The 18,254-nt window shown below is 65.7% G+C and overlaps 2 protein-coding genes across 8 annotated transcripts in view; one reads left to right on the top strand and one right to left on the bottom strand.

Moving 5' to 3' along the window:
* Positions 1-2,188, bottom strand: part of KANSL3 (KAT8 regulatory NSL complex subunit 3) — a 26,327-nt gene extending 24,139 nt beyond the window's left edge. For all 7 annotated transcript variants that reach the window (XM_069801132.1, XM_069801133.1, XM_069801135.1 and 4 more), the window contains exons 1-2: positions 1,897-2,188; positions 574-744 (exon numbers count right to left, since the gene is read on the bottom strand). In XM_069801132.1, coding sequence (XP_069657233.1) covers positions 574-744; positions 1,897-2,141 — 416 coding nt within the window. In that variant the 5' untranslated portion in view covers positions 2,142-2,188. The remainder of the gene's footprint in view (positions 1-573; positions 745-1,896) is intronic.
* Positions 2,140-18,254, top strand: FER1L5 (fer-1 like family member 5). Its single transcript, XM_069799641.1, has 50 exons — positions 2,140-2,342; positions 3,333-3,493; positions 3,733-3,788; positions 3,876-3,967; positions 4,070-4,178; positions 4,274-4,426; positions 4,502-4,630; positions 4,708-4,770; positions 4,853-4,903; positions 4,978-5,008; positions 5,092-5,207; positions 5,295-5,406; positions 5,492-5,736; positions 5,861-5,904; positions 5,987-6,085; positions 6,253-6,442; positions 6,540-6,717; positions 6,804-6,928; positions 7,007-7,098; positions 7,888-8,074; positions 8,184-8,339; positions 8,802-8,915; positions 9,062-9,225; positions 9,316-9,475; positions 9,525-9,627; positions 9,708-9,880; positions 10,418-10,594; positions 10,903-11,017; positions 11,106-11,183; positions 11,262-11,671; positions 11,748-11,846; positions 12,426-12,575; positions 12,669-12,846; positions 13,261-13,286; positions 13,391-13,432; positions 13,503-13,613; positions 14,104-14,235; positions 14,313-14,468; positions 14,552-14,643; positions 15,083-15,253; positions 15,915-16,063; positions 16,143-16,282; positions 16,483-16,571; positions 16,661-16,756; positions 16,857-16,998; positions 17,085-17,184; positions 17,290-17,492; positions 17,580-17,689; positions 17,807-17,954; positions 18,044-18,254. Exons 1-50 carry the CDS (start codon positions 2,140-2,142, stop codon positions 18,131-18,133), a joined length of 6,510 nt encoding a protein of 2,169 aa, XP_069655742.1. The 3' UTR covers positions 18,134-18,254.

Raw genomic sequence — 18,254 nt, 5'->3', positions numbered from 1 at the left:
CCGGTTTTTAAATGTCACCAGGGCATGTCAGCAAACATCCAAGCATCAGAAAGACAGAGTAACAACAGCAGAAGCAATAAACAAGACCAAAATAAACACTCCTTTTAGCATAGGTTATCACCACATTTCTCAAACTGTCCAGAAAAAAAAACCCAGAAACATTTCTCATAACATCAAGACTGCAAACTGGCTTGACTACAGTTCCAGGGAGGGTTTTTAATAGGGTGGAATTTATGCATATCCTCATTTTCAATTTTTGACACTGGAACATGGCTGAATTGAGGATCTACGTGTAACCTAACAACTCACTGTCCCAGCCTCCTCAAAACAGAGGAGATGGCTTCACATGAAGCGTGCGGGAGAGGTTCAACAGCTGGGCCAGCCTCTACCATTAAATCCCACAGCTTTCACAGCAGGCAGACAAGGAATGTGGGACACAAGAATTCATTTTCTTTGAACATTATTCAGTTCGGGAACATCGCTGCATATCAAGTCACACTAAAAAAAACCCACACCGTGCAACGGGTGGCCGTTTAGCGCCCAAATTTCTTTTCTCTGCTGTCCTCGTGCTACCTGTTGACATGTTCCTCCCAGTCGTCTGGCGGTGGAGGGGCGTCAGCATCCGTGCGAGCAAACATCACGTGGCGCTCGCACTCGTTCATCACGCTGCGCGCCTTCTGGTTATCATAGAGCGGCACGGGCGTGGGCGTCACCGTCTCAACATCGATGGGGATATCTGCTTCACTGTCAGGAATAATTACACTTTAGAGAAGGGGATCGCTCACCTTGGGGGTCTGCCGTGCTTTACAATAAACAGTCCAATGAGCTTCATAACCAGGTATCTTGTTATTCCTGGTCTGAGCCCAGGCAGCCCCCTGAACCCCAAGACCAAGCCCCCAAGCTGCGACCCTGAGTGCACTCCCATCTCTCACCCCAAACTCACCCGAGACCCCGGGCCCAGCCCCACACCCTGACCCTGAAGCAAACCATTGAGGTCCAGCCACAACCCCCCTTCCTGCCCCGACACCAAGGCCGTGAAACCAGCCCCGAGCCCATCCCCAAGCTGCGGAGCTGAGACCCCCGACTCAGCCCCCATACCTTCCCACAGCCCACACTGCTCCCCACAGATCCCAAAACCTGCTCTAGTCTCCCCAGCCCACACTCTCCTCCCACCACCACACCAGTTCCACAGGATGCCCCCTGCCCCACAGACCCCCCCACTCTACCCTCTCAGGTCCCCCAGCCCCACAAGACTTCTCCCAGTTCTACAGAGCCCCCACTTTACCCCAACAGGCCCCTCAGGACCCCCTCCAGTCCTCACACAGGACCCCTCACCCAACAGGTGTGTCTCCCCCAACCCACAGGCCCCTCAGCACCTCTCCCAGCCCCCACACAGACCCCTCAGCCCCACAGAACCCCCCCTGTCCCACACTCTCCCCTCACAGACCCCCAGCCCCACAGTATCACCTCACAGACCCCCTCCCCTGCCCCACAGGCCCCTCAGCACCTCTCCCAGCCCCCACACAGACCCCTCAGCCCCACAGAACCCCGCTGCCCCACAGTATCGCCTCACAGACCCCCTCCCCTGTCCCACAGGCCCCTCAGGATCCCCCCCCAGCCTCTCATACTAGACCCCCTCACCCAACAAGTCATCCCCGCCATCCCACAGGTCCCTCAGCACCTCTCTCAGCCCCACAGAAACCCCCCTGCCCCACTCTCCCCTCACAGACCCCCCCAGCCCCACAGTATCGCCTCACAGACCGCCTCCCCACCCCACAGGATCCCTCCCACTCCCACAAAGGCCCCTCAGCCCCACAGCTGCCCCCCCCCCGCCCCCAGCCCCCAGGCAGGCCTCGCAGCCCCCCGCTCCCCCCAGAACCCCCTCCCCGGGCTCACAGGCCGGTGCCGGGCTGCCGCCGCGGGGTGAGGAAGAGCATGCGGGTGGGACGAGCGGCGCTGGCGTCGGGGTGGGCGCTCCAGGGTTTGGCGTAGCTGTGGTCCAGGCAGACCAGGTCCAGCTCCCGCTCGTGCACCGACAGCTGCAGTAGCAACGACGTCCCCATCCTCCGCGCCGACCACTGCAGTTCTCGGTCGCGATCGCGCTCCCGGTCGCGATCGCGGTCCCCCCCGCGCTGCGACATGGCCCTACCGCTCCCCGCGGCGCATCCCGCCCCGCACGGCCCGCCGCGCCGCGCATGCGCCGGCCACGCCCCCCGGCGGAGGGGGCGTGGCCGGCGCATGCGCGGGGCGGCGGCGGGCAAACCGCGGAGGCTGGATTTGAGAGGAACGGAGCGGAGCGGGGCGGGATCAAAGGGCGGAGAGAGGAACGCGGAGCGGAGTGTGTGGGCTGGGCGGGGGGGACGGGCGGGGACGCGGGGATGTATGGACACGGGGACATGGGGACACGGGGACATGGGGGTGCAGTGCCATGGGGATATGTGGACATGGGGACATCGGGACATCGGGACACAGGGACATGGGGATGCGGTGACGTGGGGATGTATGGACATGGGGACATAGGGACATGGGGATGCAGTGACATGGGGATGTATGGACATGGGGACATAGGGACATGGGGATGCAGTGACATGGGGATGTATGGACATGGGGACATAGGGACATGGGGATGCAGTGACATGGGGACATAGGGACGCAGGGATATGGGGATGTGGTGACATGGGAATATATATGGACATGGGGACACATGCAAATGGGGCTGCAGTGACCTGGGGACATGTGGACACGGGGGCATGTGGATGTGGGGATGCAGTGACATGGGCATACATGGACACGCAGACGTGTGGGCATGGGGACATAGTGACGTGGAGACACAGGGACGGACAGACATGGAGAAACAGTGACATGGGGACACATGGATGTGGGGACATAGAGATGCACGGACATGGGGATGTAGTGGCATGGGGACACAAGGACACACAGGTATGGGGGTACAGTGATGTGGGGATACGGGGACACATGGGCATGGGGACAAGTGATGTGGGACATGGGGGTGTGTGGACATGGGGACACACCGACATGGGGACACGGTGACACGGGGACCCGTGAGCACAGTGCCACAGGTACAAGCAGACCCAGGGACACATGGGCACGGGGACACAGGGACAGCATGACACGCAGACACGGGTGCACGTGAACGTGGGTACCTGCGGACACAGTGACACGGGTGCTCACAGACATGGGCACACAGTGACATGGGGACACGGGGACATAGGTACCCGGTGACAGGGGCACGCAGTGACATGGTGACACCCACCAAGCCAAGCCAACAGCAGCATCCCTGTCCCTGTTGCCATGTCCCATCCCCCCCCCAGTGCCATTCTGGAACGCGTCCCAGCGCCGTGGTGGCAGCGCCTCGGTGACAGCACCCGGTGGCTCAGGGATGTGGCCATGCTGCGGCTGCTGGTGGCCAGCGCCCACATCCCCGGGGCCACCGGCTCCGGTCCCGGTGTGCACGTGTCTGCCCGCTTCAGAGGTACCGCTGGGTACAGGGAGGGGGGGGGGGACACACCGCGGTGGCCGTCCCCATGGGACGGGATGGCGTCGGCCATCCTGGTGTACCGGGGCGGCATCTTCATGGGATGGGATGGTGCTGGCCACGTTTGGGGACAGCGCTGGCTGTCCCCACACATGGGGACAGTGCCAGCCTTCCCCTTGCACCCCGACGTCCCCACCCTGACGTACCACCGCCCTCCCTCCCGTGTCCCCCCCCAGGCGTCCCCAGGAGCACCCGGGTGGTGCCGGAGGAGCGCAGCCCCACTTGGAATGAGGTGAGGTGACCCCAGGGTGGGCTGCGGTAGCGTGGGGACACTTGGGTCACCCCACTGACCCCTTGTCACCTCTCCCCCCCCAAAAAGACGCTGGCATGGCCACTGGGCACACGTCCCCTGCACCCCACGGCCAGCCTGACCCTGCGCCTCCGGCACTGGGGCCAGCCAGCACCCCGGGGGTGAGTAGCGCCCATGGGTGGGCACTCTGGGGGGACACCCCACCCCAGTGGGGACACCCCGCTCCAGTGTGGCCACCCTCACTGTGTCCCCCGTCCCCACAGGGACCTGGGTGCCACCACGGTGTCACTGGACCGGTTGATGGCCAACCCCGGGCTGCCGCTGGCCCTCAGCCACGTCCCGCTGCTGGACCCACGGGGACAGGCCACGGGGGTGAGCACCCACCCACGCACCCACCCATGCACCCACCCAGCAGCACCCTAGGGTGCTGCCGGACACGGTCTGGGGTGCCACCCATCCATTCGCAGTGCACCGTCACCCTCCGCTGCTCCTACGTCCCCCGTGGCACGGCCGGGGACGCCACGGTCCCCCTGCAAGGACCGGTGCCACCGCCGGCAGCGTCACCGGCAACAGCCCACCGCCCCGGCGAGCCCCCGGCAGGGAGGAAAGAGGATTTCCAGGTATGGCACCCATGGGTACAGTGGGACCCGGGGGTGATGTCCCATCTGGCCACCACGTCACCACCTGTGCCGTAGGTACGGGTGAGGATCATCGAAGGCCACCAGCTCCAGGGCAATGACATCAAGCCAGTGGTGACGGTCCTCATCGGCCAGCACCGCTTCAGGACCAGGATCCGAGCTGGGAACAATCCCTACTACAACGAGGTGACACTGGGGAGGGGACATGGGGACCCGCCGGTGTCCCCTCACCCCGCCCTCACCCCCTTTTGCCCATTTTCTAGGTGTTTTGCCAAAATTTCCACCGGATGCCCGCCCAGCTGGCGGCGGAACCCATCCGCATCCAGGTTGGGGAGGGGATCGGTGGCACTGGTGGGGACAGGGACAGCAGGGTGGCCACTGACGCTGCGTGTCCCCCCCAAATCACAGGTGCTGGACTCACGGGCCACCCGTGCCGAAGCCGTCATCGGCGTCTTCCAGGTGAGGACGGTGGCTCAGGAACGCGGTGTCACGCCGTGGTTCGGCCTCTCTCACCCCCTCTGCCGTCCCCGCAGCTGGACGTCGGCACCGTCTACCGCGCACCGGGTAGGCGAGAGGGTTGGGGTGACACCGCGGCGACACCGGGCTGACACCGGGGTGACGATGCCGGGGGTCTCCCACCGTGCCAGGGCGCAGCTTGAGCTGGAAGTGGCTGAGCCTGCAGCATCCGAATCGCCCCGACGCCGGGTCCCGGGGTTACCTCCGCGTCAGCCTGGCTGTCCTCCGCGCCGGCGAGCCGGTGCCGGTGAGCCCCCCACCACCTTCCCCAGCCACCCCCCAAAAAAATATTCCCTGGGCGGGGTTGGTCCCCATTTTTCCATCCCCCCATAAGGAGCAGGAGGAGCCGGCGCGGGACGAGGACGTAGAGGCCAACCTGCTGCAGCCACCGCCGTGTGCTGCCACGCTCCAGCTCCGCGTCTACCGCGCCGAGGACCTGCCACAGGGTGGGCACCGGGGTGGGTTTTGGGAGATAGGGGGGTGTGGATCTGGGGGACCCCCCCCGCCCACCTCTCCCCATCCCCGGTGCAGCAGAACCGGCTCGGCAATGCCTTCCCTCGGTGCTACCGGCTGGCGGCAAGAGGGGCTTCGTGGCAGCAGCGGTGCGGGTCGCCTTTGCCGGCAGGACGGTGGGTGCCAGGCAGGGGATGGGGGATGGGGGGGGCCAGATGCTGCTTTGGGGGCGCTCATGGCTCTGCCCGATGCAGCTCTGCACCCGGGTGATGCCCCCCGACGCCAACCCAACGTGGAACGAGGTCTTCTTCTTCCCTCTGCGGGTGAGGTGACCCCCCCTCCCAGTCCCGGCACGCATCCTGCACCCCCCCCAAAGCAGGATTACCCCAAAAAAGGGGGTGCACCCACATTTCAACACCACACACCCCTGTCATTTTCTCCCCACAGTTGCCCCCCATCTGTGATGAGATCCAGCTGGCCATCCTCAGCGGGTAAGTGGGGGACACCCCCCGGTTTTGGGGGACCCCTGCCAGTTTCGGGGGGACCCCCACCCCTTTCGCTGTCCACCCATAGGTCCCGCAGCAGCAAAGTCCTGGGCACCGCCACCCTCCACCTCTCCCAAATCTCCTCTGCCGGTGCCGAGCTTGAGGGTGAGGAGGGTCCAACCCTTGGGTGGGGGGTCCCCAGCACCCTGACCCCCCCCTTCACCCATTGAACCCCCTCTTTCGCTCCCAGAGGGGACCCCCGGCTTCTCACCCTGCTTCGGACCCAGCTTCCTCCCCTTCTACGGTCCCCGGCCAGATCCTGCCAGAACACCCAGTACTGTGAGTGGGTTCCAGAGTGGGGACAGCACCCATTTGGGTGGGGGGACGACACCCCCAGCCACCCCAACCCACCCCACCCCTAATTTTACAGGACACCGGGCTGGCTTATCGGGGTCGGGTGCTGCTGGAGCTCAGCACCCACATGGGGACCCCGGACGGGCGCCAGCGAGACACCATCGCCCCTGAGGACATCGCCCGGGCACAGGTGGGGACACGGTGCGATGTCACCCTTGGGGTCTTTTGTTTTTTTAAGTGCCATTTGAGTATTTTGGGGGGATATTTTAACCTGTTTTTTGCCGCAGCGCCACTTGCCCCGCCGCCAGTTCGGGTTGTGCGGGGTCTTTTATTCGGCCACCATGGTGCCAGCCAGCCCCGAGCTCCTGCGCTTTGAGCTCAGTCTCGGCAATTACGGGGACATGGGCGATGTCACCTGCAAGCCGGCTGCTTCCGTCACCCCACACGGTTGTCCCCTCTTCGATGGTGAGCGGGATGCTGGGTTGGGGACACACACACAAGGGTGGTCCCCTCCAGCATCCCATGGGATGCTCGGTGCTCTCCGGATACAGGCAACCGCTATCACTACCTGCCGTGGTACGGTGACAAGCCGGTGGCAGCTGTCACCTCATCCTGGGAGGACGCCGGTCACCGCTGGGATACCCTAAACCTCCTGCGTGCCATGTGCCGGCGATTGGTGAGCACCCATGGGTGATGGCGGGGTGGGATGTGACCCCCCACTCTGGGTCGGGATGGTTTGGGGACATCTTTGCAGGAGAGGAACGTGACGGAGCTGCAGGACGCCCGGGGGGACGCCGGGGGGGACATCGGCAGGAGGCTGCTGCGTCAGCTGGCGCAGGACTGCAGGTGAGCGGGTGGTCCCTGGGGTGGGGGGGCTTGGGTGTCTCAAAGAGATGGGTGGTGGGATGCTGCCGGGGGGGGACGACCCCTGGGCCTGCCAAGCAGTGGCTGGGGGGGGGAATGGGGCATTTGGGAGGGGGAAATGGGGTATTTGGGGGAAATGGGGGCATGGGGGGGGAATGGGGTAATTGGGGGGGGAATGGGATTTTGGAAGGGAAACGGGGGATTTGGGGGGAAATGGGGCATTTCAGGGGACATGAGGAATTTTGGAGGACAATGGGGTGTTTGGGGGGGAATGGGACAACTGAGGGGAAAGTGGGGTATTTGGGAGGGAAATGGGATATTTGGGGGGAGATGGGGCATTTCAGGGGAAAAAGAGACAGTTGGGGGGAAATGGGGCAGTCAGGAGCAAAATGGGGTATTTTGGAGGAAAATGGGCCATTTGGAGGGGAAATGGGGGCATTGGGGAGGAAGGCAGGGCAATTGGGGGGAAAACGGGATATTTGGGGGGGAAGTGGGGCATTGGGGGGGGAATGGGGCATTTGGGTGGAAAATGGGACAATTGGGGGGGAAATGAGGAGTTTTAGAGGACAATAGGACATTTGGGGGGAAAATGGACAACGGGGGGAAGATGGGGCATTTGGGGGGAATGGGGCATTTTGGGGGGCAACAGGACATTTGGGAGGGAAACTGTGGGGGAAATGGGGCATTTGGGGGGGGAGCAAAGCTTTTTTGGGGAAAACAGGTCAACCGGGGGGGGAGGAACGGGGCATTTTGGGGGGGTGCTGTTTGCAGGCGGGCACTGCCCCAGCTGGAGGCGCAGCCCACCCCCACGCCACTGGATGCCCACCTCCGGGCCGCCCGTCTTCACCTCCTCCGGCGCGTGGCTGCGGCAGCGGCGGTGCCACCGAGAGCCGGCTGGGACACGTTGCTGCCGGTGGCCGAGGGATGGCTGCGACGTGTGGTTGCCTTGGCTGTCGAGGTGGGGGCCGGGGCTGGTTGTCTGTGTCGGGGCAGAGGTCATCGCTGTGATGAGTTCTGGCCAGTCTCAGCCCACCGGTCTCTCTCTCCCTCTCTCTCTCTCCCCGCAGCCGCAGGCCGGCGTGCCTGACGTGCTGCTGTGGCTGCTGCAGGGGGAGCGGCGGGTGGCCTGTGCCCGCGTCCCCGCGACCGACCTCATGTTCTCCCGGAGTGGCCCCAGCGCCTGTGGCAGGCTCTGCGGCCGGATCCAGACCCTCTTCCTGGTGGTAGGCACCCCACGTCCCCTCCATGTCACCCCTGCAGCCCCTCCGTGTTCCCTGTGTCCCATCCACGGCCCCTCCATCTCCCCTCTGTGTCCCCTCCGTGTTCCCTCCACATCCCCTCTGTATCCCCTCCATGTCTGCTCTATGTCCCCTCTGTAACTTCACCACGTCCCCTCCACACCCCCTTTGTGTCCCCCCTGTAACTCCTCCATGCCCCCATCATGTCCCCTCTGTGTCCCCTCCATCTCTGCTCCATGTCCCTCCATGTCCCCTCTGTATCCCCCCCACATCCTTTCCATATCCCCTCCATGTCCCCCTCGTGTCCCCCCAAGTCCCCTTTACATCCCCTCCCTGTCCCCTCCACGTCCCCTCTACGTCCCTCCTAGATCTGCATGTCCGCTCCATGTCCCCCCCCATGTCCCCTCTATACCTCCCCCGTGCCCCCACCCACGCTGCGGGGCGCAGGGCTCTGGGGACATCCGTGCCCAGCTCCGGCTCCGTCTGTGGCTGGGACGGGTGGCCGACAGCGGGGACCTGCCACGGCACCTCGAGGGCACCCTGCGCGTCTACGCCGAGACGGTGAGCCCTAGGGGCAGAGAGACCAGTGGGCTGAGACCGGCCACAACTCATCACAGTAATGACACACACATGTATACACAACCAGCCCCCTTCAACCGTGTGTGTGTGTGTGTGTGTGTGTGTGTGTGTGTGTCTCTCTCCCCCAGTATGAAAACCAGACCAAGCTGTTGGGCAAGTGGGGTTCCCGGGGATTGCTGGGGCGCCCCGGCTTCTCTGACAGCACCGGCAAAGCGGGGCTCCCCCGCCACAAGATCCGTCCCCCCAGGGGCTGGCGTTGGGACGGACCCTGGACCGTGGAGCCCCAGCGGCGGTGAGTCCCGTGGGACGGGTTGGTGACACCCACCCTGCCACCTCGGGGACCTCGGGGAGGGGGACGCCAGCGTCGTCCCCTTGTCCCCAGGCTGCTGCTGGACACAGAGACCAACGTGGGCGAGGTGCTGGAGGAGGTCTACGAGAACGAGAGCCGGCAGCTCAGCGGGGAGTGGGGACCCGCCGCCGTGGCCAGCACCGACGTGGTGAGCGGGCGGTGGCGTGGGGGGCCACGGGGGAGGAAGCCGTCGGTGAGATGACACGAGTGCATCAGGGCTCAGCTCTCACCCGGTTTTGCAGAGTGGCGCGGCGGTGCCGCCTAAGGAGGAGGTGGCGTGTCCCCAAGGCTGGCACGTCACTGATGGCTGGCGGGTGGACGTGACGGGGGCCGTGGATGAGGCCGGTGAGTGGGTGTCCCCACCGGGCACCCCGGGGTGGGTGGGTGGGTAGGTGGTCGGTGGTGAGGACACCCAGGTGCCACAGGTTGGGAGTACGGGGTGAGCGCGGCCCCCGGCAGCCCCCCACCGGCATGGCACGCCGTCGAGAAGACCTACCACACGCACCGGCGTCGGCGCTGGCTGCGCACCCGCCGCAGGGACCCTGGCGCCCAGGGACGGGAGCAGGATGTGGCCACCTTCCTCCGGCTGGTCGGGGCGGTGGGGACAGGGAGAGGGCGGTGGGGAAGGGGGTGGCAGGGATGGGGGGGACAGGGATGGGGGTGGCAGGGATGGAGGTGGCAGGATGGGGGTGGCAGGATGTGGGTGGCAGGGCTGGAGATGACAGGGATGTGGGTGGCAGGGATGGGGTGACAGGGATGGGGTGACAGGGACAGGGGTGGCAGGGACGGGGGGTGACAGGGATGTGGGTGGCAGGGATGTGGGTGGCAGGGATGGGGTGACAGGGATGGGGTGACAGGGACAAGGGTGGCAGGGATGGGGGGTGACAGGGATGTGGGTGGCAGGGATGTGGGTGGCAGGGATGGAGGTGGCAGGATGGGGGTGGCAGGGCTGGAGATGACAGGGATGGAGGTGGCAAGGATGGGGCTGACAAGGACAGGGGTGGCAGGGATGGAGGTGACAGGGACAGGCGTTGGCCCACCCGTGCACTGGTGTGAGCAGCCCTGTCCATGCCCTCACACCACACCACGTTGTCCCCCTGCCCCGCTGTCCCCTGCGTGCCCTGTGTCCCCGCAGCACAGCCCCGAGGCAGCAGCGGGGGCCGAGACATGGGAGTACGGATCCCTCTGGGGCTGCCGCTTCCATCTCCAGCCCCGGGCGGGCGACGTGTGCCGGCGGCGTTGCTGGCACCGGCACATGGTGCCCACGCAGCCCTCGCCCGTGGCACCCCTATTCCTCCTGGAGGGCTCCCCGGTAGGTAGGGGGGCAGCTGGGGGGAGGATTGGGGGGGTCCTGGGAGTAAGGGGGGTGTGGAGGGATGGGGGACAGAGGGAGGGAGGGATACAGGGATGGAGGGACAAAGATGGAGGGATGGAGGGATGGAGGGAGAGGGATGGAGAGGGATGGAGGGAGAGGGATGGAGGGACGGAGGGATGGATGGAGTGATGTGGAGATGGAGTGATGCTGGGGCAGTAGGACATGGGACAGCAGGACGCAGAGCTGGGGGACAGCAGGGATAAGGGGACCCCCACCACCACCCCCCACATCCTATCCCACCGCAGGGCACGGAGGACCCGGCCGAGGAGGACAAGCCGGCTGCGGCAGAGCGGCAGTTGCGGAGCTCGATCCGGACCCCCCCGCAGCAGCCCATGCCCCTCATCCTCTGCATCTTCCAGCGTGAGTCCCGGGGGACACGGGGGGGACACGGGGACAGGCTGGGGGGGGGGGTGCCAGGTCCTCCCACCAGCCCCTGCCTCTCCCACAGGACCCAACTTCTTCCAGCTCCGCTGCTACATCTTCCAGGCGCTGGAGCTAGCACCCCCCGGCACCAAGGCCACCGCAGGTGGGACACCCCCCCCCGACCCTCCGGCCCCCACCCCGGTGGGCACCCTGGGGTGCTGATGGCATCACTGTCACCCAGACCCCATCGCCCACGTCTCCTTCGTGCACGTCAGCCAGAGCACCCGGGTGCTGCCCGGCACCCTGGACCCACTCTGGGACCAAACGCTGCTTTTTCACCGGGTGCTGCTGTACGGGGACCCCCGGGGTGTCCAGGATGAGCCCCCCGCCGTGGTGGTGGAGGTCTTCGACCAGGATGGAGGGGTACGGCACCTATGGGTGGGGGCACCCGTGGGTGGGGGGCAGCCCCCATGTCCAAGCAATGCCTTGCAGGGTGCCGGTGGTTTCCTGGGGAGGAGTGTGTGCACCCCAGATGTTTGGCTGGACGTGGGACGCCGGCGGCCCCCCCGGCTTCGGCGTTACTCCCTGGGGGGGCCGGGGGGGCTGGCCGGGGAGCTGCTGGCCACCTTTGAGCTGCTGCACGACGCCGAGGTGAGGGGCTGGTGAGGAGGGTGGCACAGAGGGCACCCAGGTGATGGGGTCCAACCGTCATCGTCCTCCCCGGCAGGATGGGTCCTTGGCACAGGTCAGCACCCCGCCGTGGAGGCAGGGGGTCTTCAGCGTCCCCCTGGGCATCCGGCCCCTCCTGCGGCTGGTGGCACTGGAGGTGAGATCCGGGGACCCGGGTGGGGACAGGGAGGGGAACAGCCTGGGGACAGGGATGAAGAAGGGGATGGGATGGGGACAAGGACAGGGAGAGGGATGGGGACAGGGGTGGCTGGGGACAAGGACGTGGATTGGAACAGGGGTGAAGACAGGGTGGACAAGGTCTGGGATGGGAACAGGATGGGGACAGGGATGGGGATGAGGTCCAAGATGGAGATTGGGAGGCAACCAGGCTGGGGACAGGGACAGGGACAATGATGAAGGCCCTGGGGATGGGATGGGGACAAGGACAGGGAGGGGGATGAGGATGAAGACAGGCTGGGGATGAGGTCAGGGATGGGGACAGGGATGAAGAAGGGGATGGAGACGGGACAGGGACAAGGACAGGGATGAAGATGGGGACAGGCACAGAGGGACGGAGACAAGAGGAGGACAGGATGGGGACGGAGATGGGGACAGGGACCAGGATGGGGACGTGCACCTTCAGCATCCCACCAGGCATCCAGCCCATTTGAGGTGAACCCTGAGCACTCAGGGCACCTCAGAGCGGGTGACGGCTGCTGGGTGCCCCCCCCCCCAGGTGCTGGCATGGGGGCTGCGGGGGCTGCGCAGTGGCGTGCAAGCACCCAGCCTGGAGGTACAGTGCGGGGGCCGGACCCTGCGGACCCCCACCATCACCGACCTCGCCACCAATCCCAATTTCCCCATCAACGCCTTCCTGCTCACGCTGGTGAGGATGGGGGGGATGGATTGATGGGGGGGACCACCCCACCCAAGGGTGCTGCTGCTGGCACCCCGGGGTGACAGCACGGCTCGGCCCCAGCACTTGCCGGCGGAGGAGGAATACGTGCCCCCCATCCGGCTGCGGGTGACGGACACGCGAGATTTTGGGTACCGGCCTGAGGTGGGGCAGGCTTGCGTGCGGAGCCTGGGGCAGTACTTCTGCCAGCCCCACGGCGAGGGGCAGCCCCCCGGGCCTGGAACGCCCCCGTCTGGCTCTGGTACAGCCCTGCCCAGCACTGGTACCCCCTGCCCCACCCTTGGTACCCCCTGTCCCATCCCTGCCCCATCCCTGGTATCCCCTGCCCCATCTCTGGTACTCCCCAGCCCCATCCCGGCCCATCCTTGTCCCATCGTGGTACCCCTCCTCCACTCCTGCCCCATCCCTGGTATCCCCTGCCCCATCCCTGGTATCCCCTGCCCCATCTCTGGTACTCCCCAGACCCATCCCTGCCCATCCTTGTCCCATCGTGGTACCCCTGCTCCACTCCTGCCCCATCCCTGGTACCCCCTGCCCCATCTCTGGTACTCCCCAGCCCCATCCTTGCCCCATCCCTGGTACCCCCCCCGTCCCATCCCTGTCCCACGCTGCCCACCTCCAGGATGGTTTATTTGCCCCTCTCCCCCCCCCACAGCGGCTCCCTGGGGCAGGATAGCTCAGGTGAGTCCCCCAGGCCCTTGGCACCCGGCCTCGGCACAGCTGGACACCGGGGTCCCTGGCGCCGTGCCTCAGTTACCCTGAGTAATCCCCTTTGCTCCCTGCAGATACTGCCCAGGACCACCACTGAGAAAGGCGCTGCAGACAAGGTGGGCACGGGAACGGGGCCACCGTGGCCACCGCGGCCGCCTGTCCCCAACTCATCCTGCTCCCCACCAGGCTGCGGAGGAGGAGGAGGATGAAGATGAGGATGACTGGTGGAGCAAATTCTATGCGCCCACAGGGGACAAAGCGAAGAGCCGGCGGGGGACCAACAGGGACAGACTGAAGGTCAGCCAGAGCCTGGAGCAGGGGACAAGGATGGGGATGGAAATGTGATAGGATGGGGACAAGAATGAAGGAGGGGACTGGGACAGGGATGGTTGGGGACGAGGACACAGATGGGGATAGGGATGAAGATGGGATAGGGATGAGGTCGGGGATGGGAACAGGCTGGGGACAGGGGCAGTGATGGAGATGAGAGGGGGATTGGGACAGGACAGGAATGGGGACAGGGATGGAAATGGGATGATGACAAGGTCAGGGATGGAGATTGGGAGGGGAACAGGCTGGGGACAGGGACAGTGATGAAGTAGGGGATGGGATGGGGACAAGGACAGGGCTGAAGACAAAATGAGGACAAGAACAGGCATGAAGATGGGATGGGGACAAGGATGAAGAAGGGGATAGGGATAAGATGGGGAGAAGCGCCAAGATGGGGATGGGGACAGGAACAGGGACAGGAATGGGGACAAGGATGAGGACAGACACCACTCCCCAGATCTACAGCTGTGAGCTGGAGGCAGTGCCCGAATTCGAGGGGCTGCAGGATTTCTGCCAGACCTTCCCGCTCTACCAGCCAGGGGGTCACCCCGCGGCGGGGGAGGACCCCGTGCCTGTGGGCGAGTTCAAGGTGGGTGAGAGCCCCCATGGGACCCCCAGAGCTGGGGCGGAGGCACCCCGGGGTGCATGGCCGGGCGCCTCTCGCAGGGGCTTTTCCGAATCTACCCCCTGCCCGAGGACCCCGGGGTGCCCCCGCCACCCCGCCACTTCCAGGAGCTGCCCCCCAGCCAACCCCAAAAGTGCCTGGTGCGGGTCTACGTCGTCCGAGCCTTCGACCTGCCACCCCGCGACAGGAACGGGCTAGTAAGGCCACCCACAAGTGCTGGGCAGGGGTCCTCTGTCCTCTCCCCCCCATGCCACCCTGACGGTCCCCTCCCTGCTTCCAGTGTGACCCCTATGTCCGCGTCTCACTGGGGGCAAAGACGCTGGGCCAGCGGGACCAGTACGTGCCCAACACCCTGGAGCCCATTTTTGGCAGGTATGGCCAGGGTGGGTGGTCCAGTGGCACTGTCACCCTGGGGGGCACCAGGCTGGGGGGGCCTAGCACTGAGAGGAGGTGCCCAGGGAGGGCTGATGGGGCCCCGTTCCCCATGTCAGCATGTCCCCGTGCCAACCTGTCCCTGGGCCACCAGGTCCCTATGCCACTGGGTCCCCATGCCACCGGATCCCCATGCCACCAGGTCCCCATTCCCCACAACAGCAGGTCCCTGTGCCACTGGATGCCCCGTTCCCCAGGTCCCCATGCCACCAAGATGCCCCATTCCCCATGCTGGTGGGTCCCTGTGCCACTAGGTCTTCATGCCACCCAGTCCCTGTGCCACCAGGTTCCCGTGCCTATGGGTCCCCACTCCCCATGCCAAGGGGTGCCAGCCCCCATGCCGGCGCGTCCCCGGGGCTGATGGCACCCTCGCTGCCAGGCTGTTCGAGGTGACGGGCACCATCCCGCTGGAGAAGGACCTGCGGGTCTCGCTGCTAGATTACGACCTGCTGCCACCCGACCAGGAGATCGGCACCACCACCATCGACCTGGAGAACCGCCTGCTCTCCCGCTTCCGTGCCCACTGCGGGCTGCCCGCCCTCTATCGCATGTGGGTGCCCCTGGGGTGGGGGGTACCAAGGGGCTTGGGGCATCGGGGTGCCCGGTCCCGAGCCCAGGAGTGGGCATGGGGATGGGTGCAGGGTGATGGGCACAAGGAGAGGAGAAGAGGGTGGGCACAGGGGGATGGGGTGGGCACAGGGGGATTGGGATGGGGTGGGTACATGGGGGTGGGCACAAGGAGATGGTGAGGGAGTGGAGGGGGACAGGAGTGGGCGCGGGGAGGTGGGGTGGGCACAGAGATGGGGACAGGGTGGGCACAAGCAGATTAGGGTAGGGTAGGCACAGAGGGATGGGGTGGGTACGTGGGGGTGGGCACGGGGCTGGGGACAAGGTGGGCACGAGGTGAGGATGGGGATGGGCACAGGGGGATGGTTATGGGGTGGGCACGGGGGAACGGGGTGGCACAGGGATGCTTACAAGGAGATGGGGACAGGGTGGGTGCATGAGGGTGGGCACAGCGATGGGGACAGGGAGACGGGGATGGGGTGGGCACAAGGGGATGAGGTTGGCACTCGGGGATGGAGATGGGTTGGCACAGGGATGGAGCACAGGGGAATGGGGTGGGCACAGGGAGATGGGGGCAATGGCCAGGGAGGGGACACCCAGGAGGGGTGACGCCGCAGCCCCCAGCCCACCCACCATCCCCACAGCAGCGGCCCTGGGCGCTGGAGGGACCAGCTCCCCCCCAGCCGGGCACTGGAGCATTTTGCCCGCACTCGAGGGCTGCCGGCACCCGAGTTCAACGCCGATGGCACCACGGTCACCTTCGGGGATCACACCTTCCTCCTCAGCCACTTTGGTGGGTGAGGGTCTGGGTGGGGGCACGGGGCGGGGGGAGCCAGATCCTGTCCTGCGGGTGTGACGGTTCGGCCTTCCAGAGAGCGGCCCCCCCGTGCACCAGCATCTCGGGGTGCCCCGCGAGCGCCTGGCCCTGCACGTACTCCGTGCCTGTCGCCTCGTCCCCGAGCACCTCGAAACCCGCACCCTCTACAGCAGCACCCAGCCCGGGCTGGAGCAGGTGGGGATGGGGCACCCGAGGTCGGGTGGAGGGGGGGGACGGGGAGGGGGTGATGGAGACCCTGGGGTGATGAGGACACAGACAGGGATGGACCTCAGGGTGATGGGGACCCCAGGGTGATGGGGACACCCTGGGATGGGGGGGACGCTGGCACGGGGACCAAGGGGTGCCGGTCCCAGTCCCCCCCGTGTGCCGTGCAGGGCAAGGTGCAGATGTGGGTGGACATCTTCCCCGCCAGCCTCGGGCCCCCCGGGCCCCCCGTCGACATCACCCCCCGCAAGCCCCAGAGGTGAGCGCCCAGCCAGGCCCTGGGTGGTGGGACGGGGACATCCCGGGGGAGAAGGTGACAAATCCTTTTGGTCCGTCCCCCCCCTCAAGGTACGAGCTGCGCTGCGTGGTCTGGAACACGCGGGACGTGGACCTGGGGGACACCAACTTGGCGGGACAGCGGATGAGTGATATCTACGTGACTGGGTGAGCCAAGGCCACCGCTGCGTTCCCCCCCGGGGGGGTTGACAGCGGGGCTGAGGACAAGGGTGACGGCAGCGTCCCCTTCCTCTGGGTGGCACGGCAGGTGGCTGGACGGGCTGGAGGAGCAGCGGCAGAGGACGGACGTGCATTACCGCTCGCTGCAGGGGGACGGGGGCTTCAACTGGCGTTTTGTCTTTTCCTTTGAGTATTTGGCAGCCGAGCAGCTCTGCGTCCTGCCCAGGAAGGTGAGGGACACCCCAGGTTGCCAGGGTGGGGGGGACACAGGGGACGAGGATGACACCCCTCTCTTTCCCCCTCCCTACCATGGCAGGAGCATTTCTGGAGCCTGGATGAGACGGTGCTGAAGGTGCCCCCCAAGCTCATCCTCCAAGTGTGGGACAACGATAAGTTTTCGGCCGATGATTTTCTGGGTGAGACCCCATTTCCCTGCCCCGTGTCCCCCAACAGGGTGGGGGACACCCACAAGTGATGGGGAGCACCCATGGGTGACAGAAAGCCTTGGCTTTTCCCCACAGGTGTCCTGGAGCTGGAGCTCACCAGGCTGCCGCAGCCGGCCCAGCACCCCCAGAACTGCACCCCAATAGGGCAGGGGACCCCCCAAAGCCCCTGGCCCTGGCGGGGGGCGCAGGCCCCCTCCCGGCTGTCCCTTTTCCGGCAGAGACGGGTGAGGGGGTGGTGGCCCTGCACGGTGCAAGAGGGCAGCAAGCGGCGACTCTCGGTAGGTGGGGGGACACACCGATGATGGGGGGGGGGGGGGGCATGGACAGATCCTGCACCCCACCTCCCACCCATCACCCCCCTCCAGGGTAAGCTGGAGCTGAGCCTGGAGCTGCTGACAGCAAAGGAGGCGGAAGAGCGGCCGGCGGGGAAAGGCCGGGAGGATCCCAACATGTACCCGACGCTCCCGGCACCTGTGTGAGTCCCTGAGGAGAGTGGCTCGTCCCCCCCCCCCCACATCCCGGGGTGCGGGGGGGGGGGGGGGGGGTGAGGGGAAGGGAGAATTGGGTTACTAAGCTGGGTGTCACCCCACAGGCGTCCCGAGTGGTCCTTCCTCTGGCTGCAGGCACCCCTGCGCAGCCTGCGCTATGGCATCTGGCGACAACACCGCTGCCGGATCAGCCTGGGGCTGGCACTGCTGCTGCTCCTCGCCCTGCTCCTCACCTTCATCTACGCCGCCCCGGTGAGTCTGGGGGGCACGGCTGCCCCCCCGATTTCCACCCTCACCAGTTGCAAAGCCCCCTCCAAGCTCCCCTTTCTTCCTCTTTGCAGGGTTATTTGGCCATGAAGGTGGTTAACCCTCTCCAGAGCTTGCAGCTTGCCGGCGGTGAGCATCCCGCGGGCGGTGCCGGCAAGCCCTGATGTGCCATCCCCCGGGATTGCTGAGGGGATGACACCCATCTGCATCACCCCTTTAATAAAGCCCCATCCAGTAACAGCCAAAGCATCGACCCCAACTCCATGGGCTGGGGGGACTGACAAA

Source organism: Haliaeetus albicilla, chromosome 13 (assembly GCF_947461875.1).
Source record: "Haliaeetus albicilla chromosome 13, bHalAlb1.1, whole genome shotgun sequence".
Classification (NCBI taxonomy): domain Eukaryota; kingdom Metazoa; phylum Chordata; class Aves; order Accipitriformes; family Accipitridae; genus Haliaeetus; species Haliaeetus albicilla.
The sequence above is the reverse complement of the archived record's forward strand: the minus strand, read 5'-3'. Positions and strand labels throughout refer to the sequence as shown.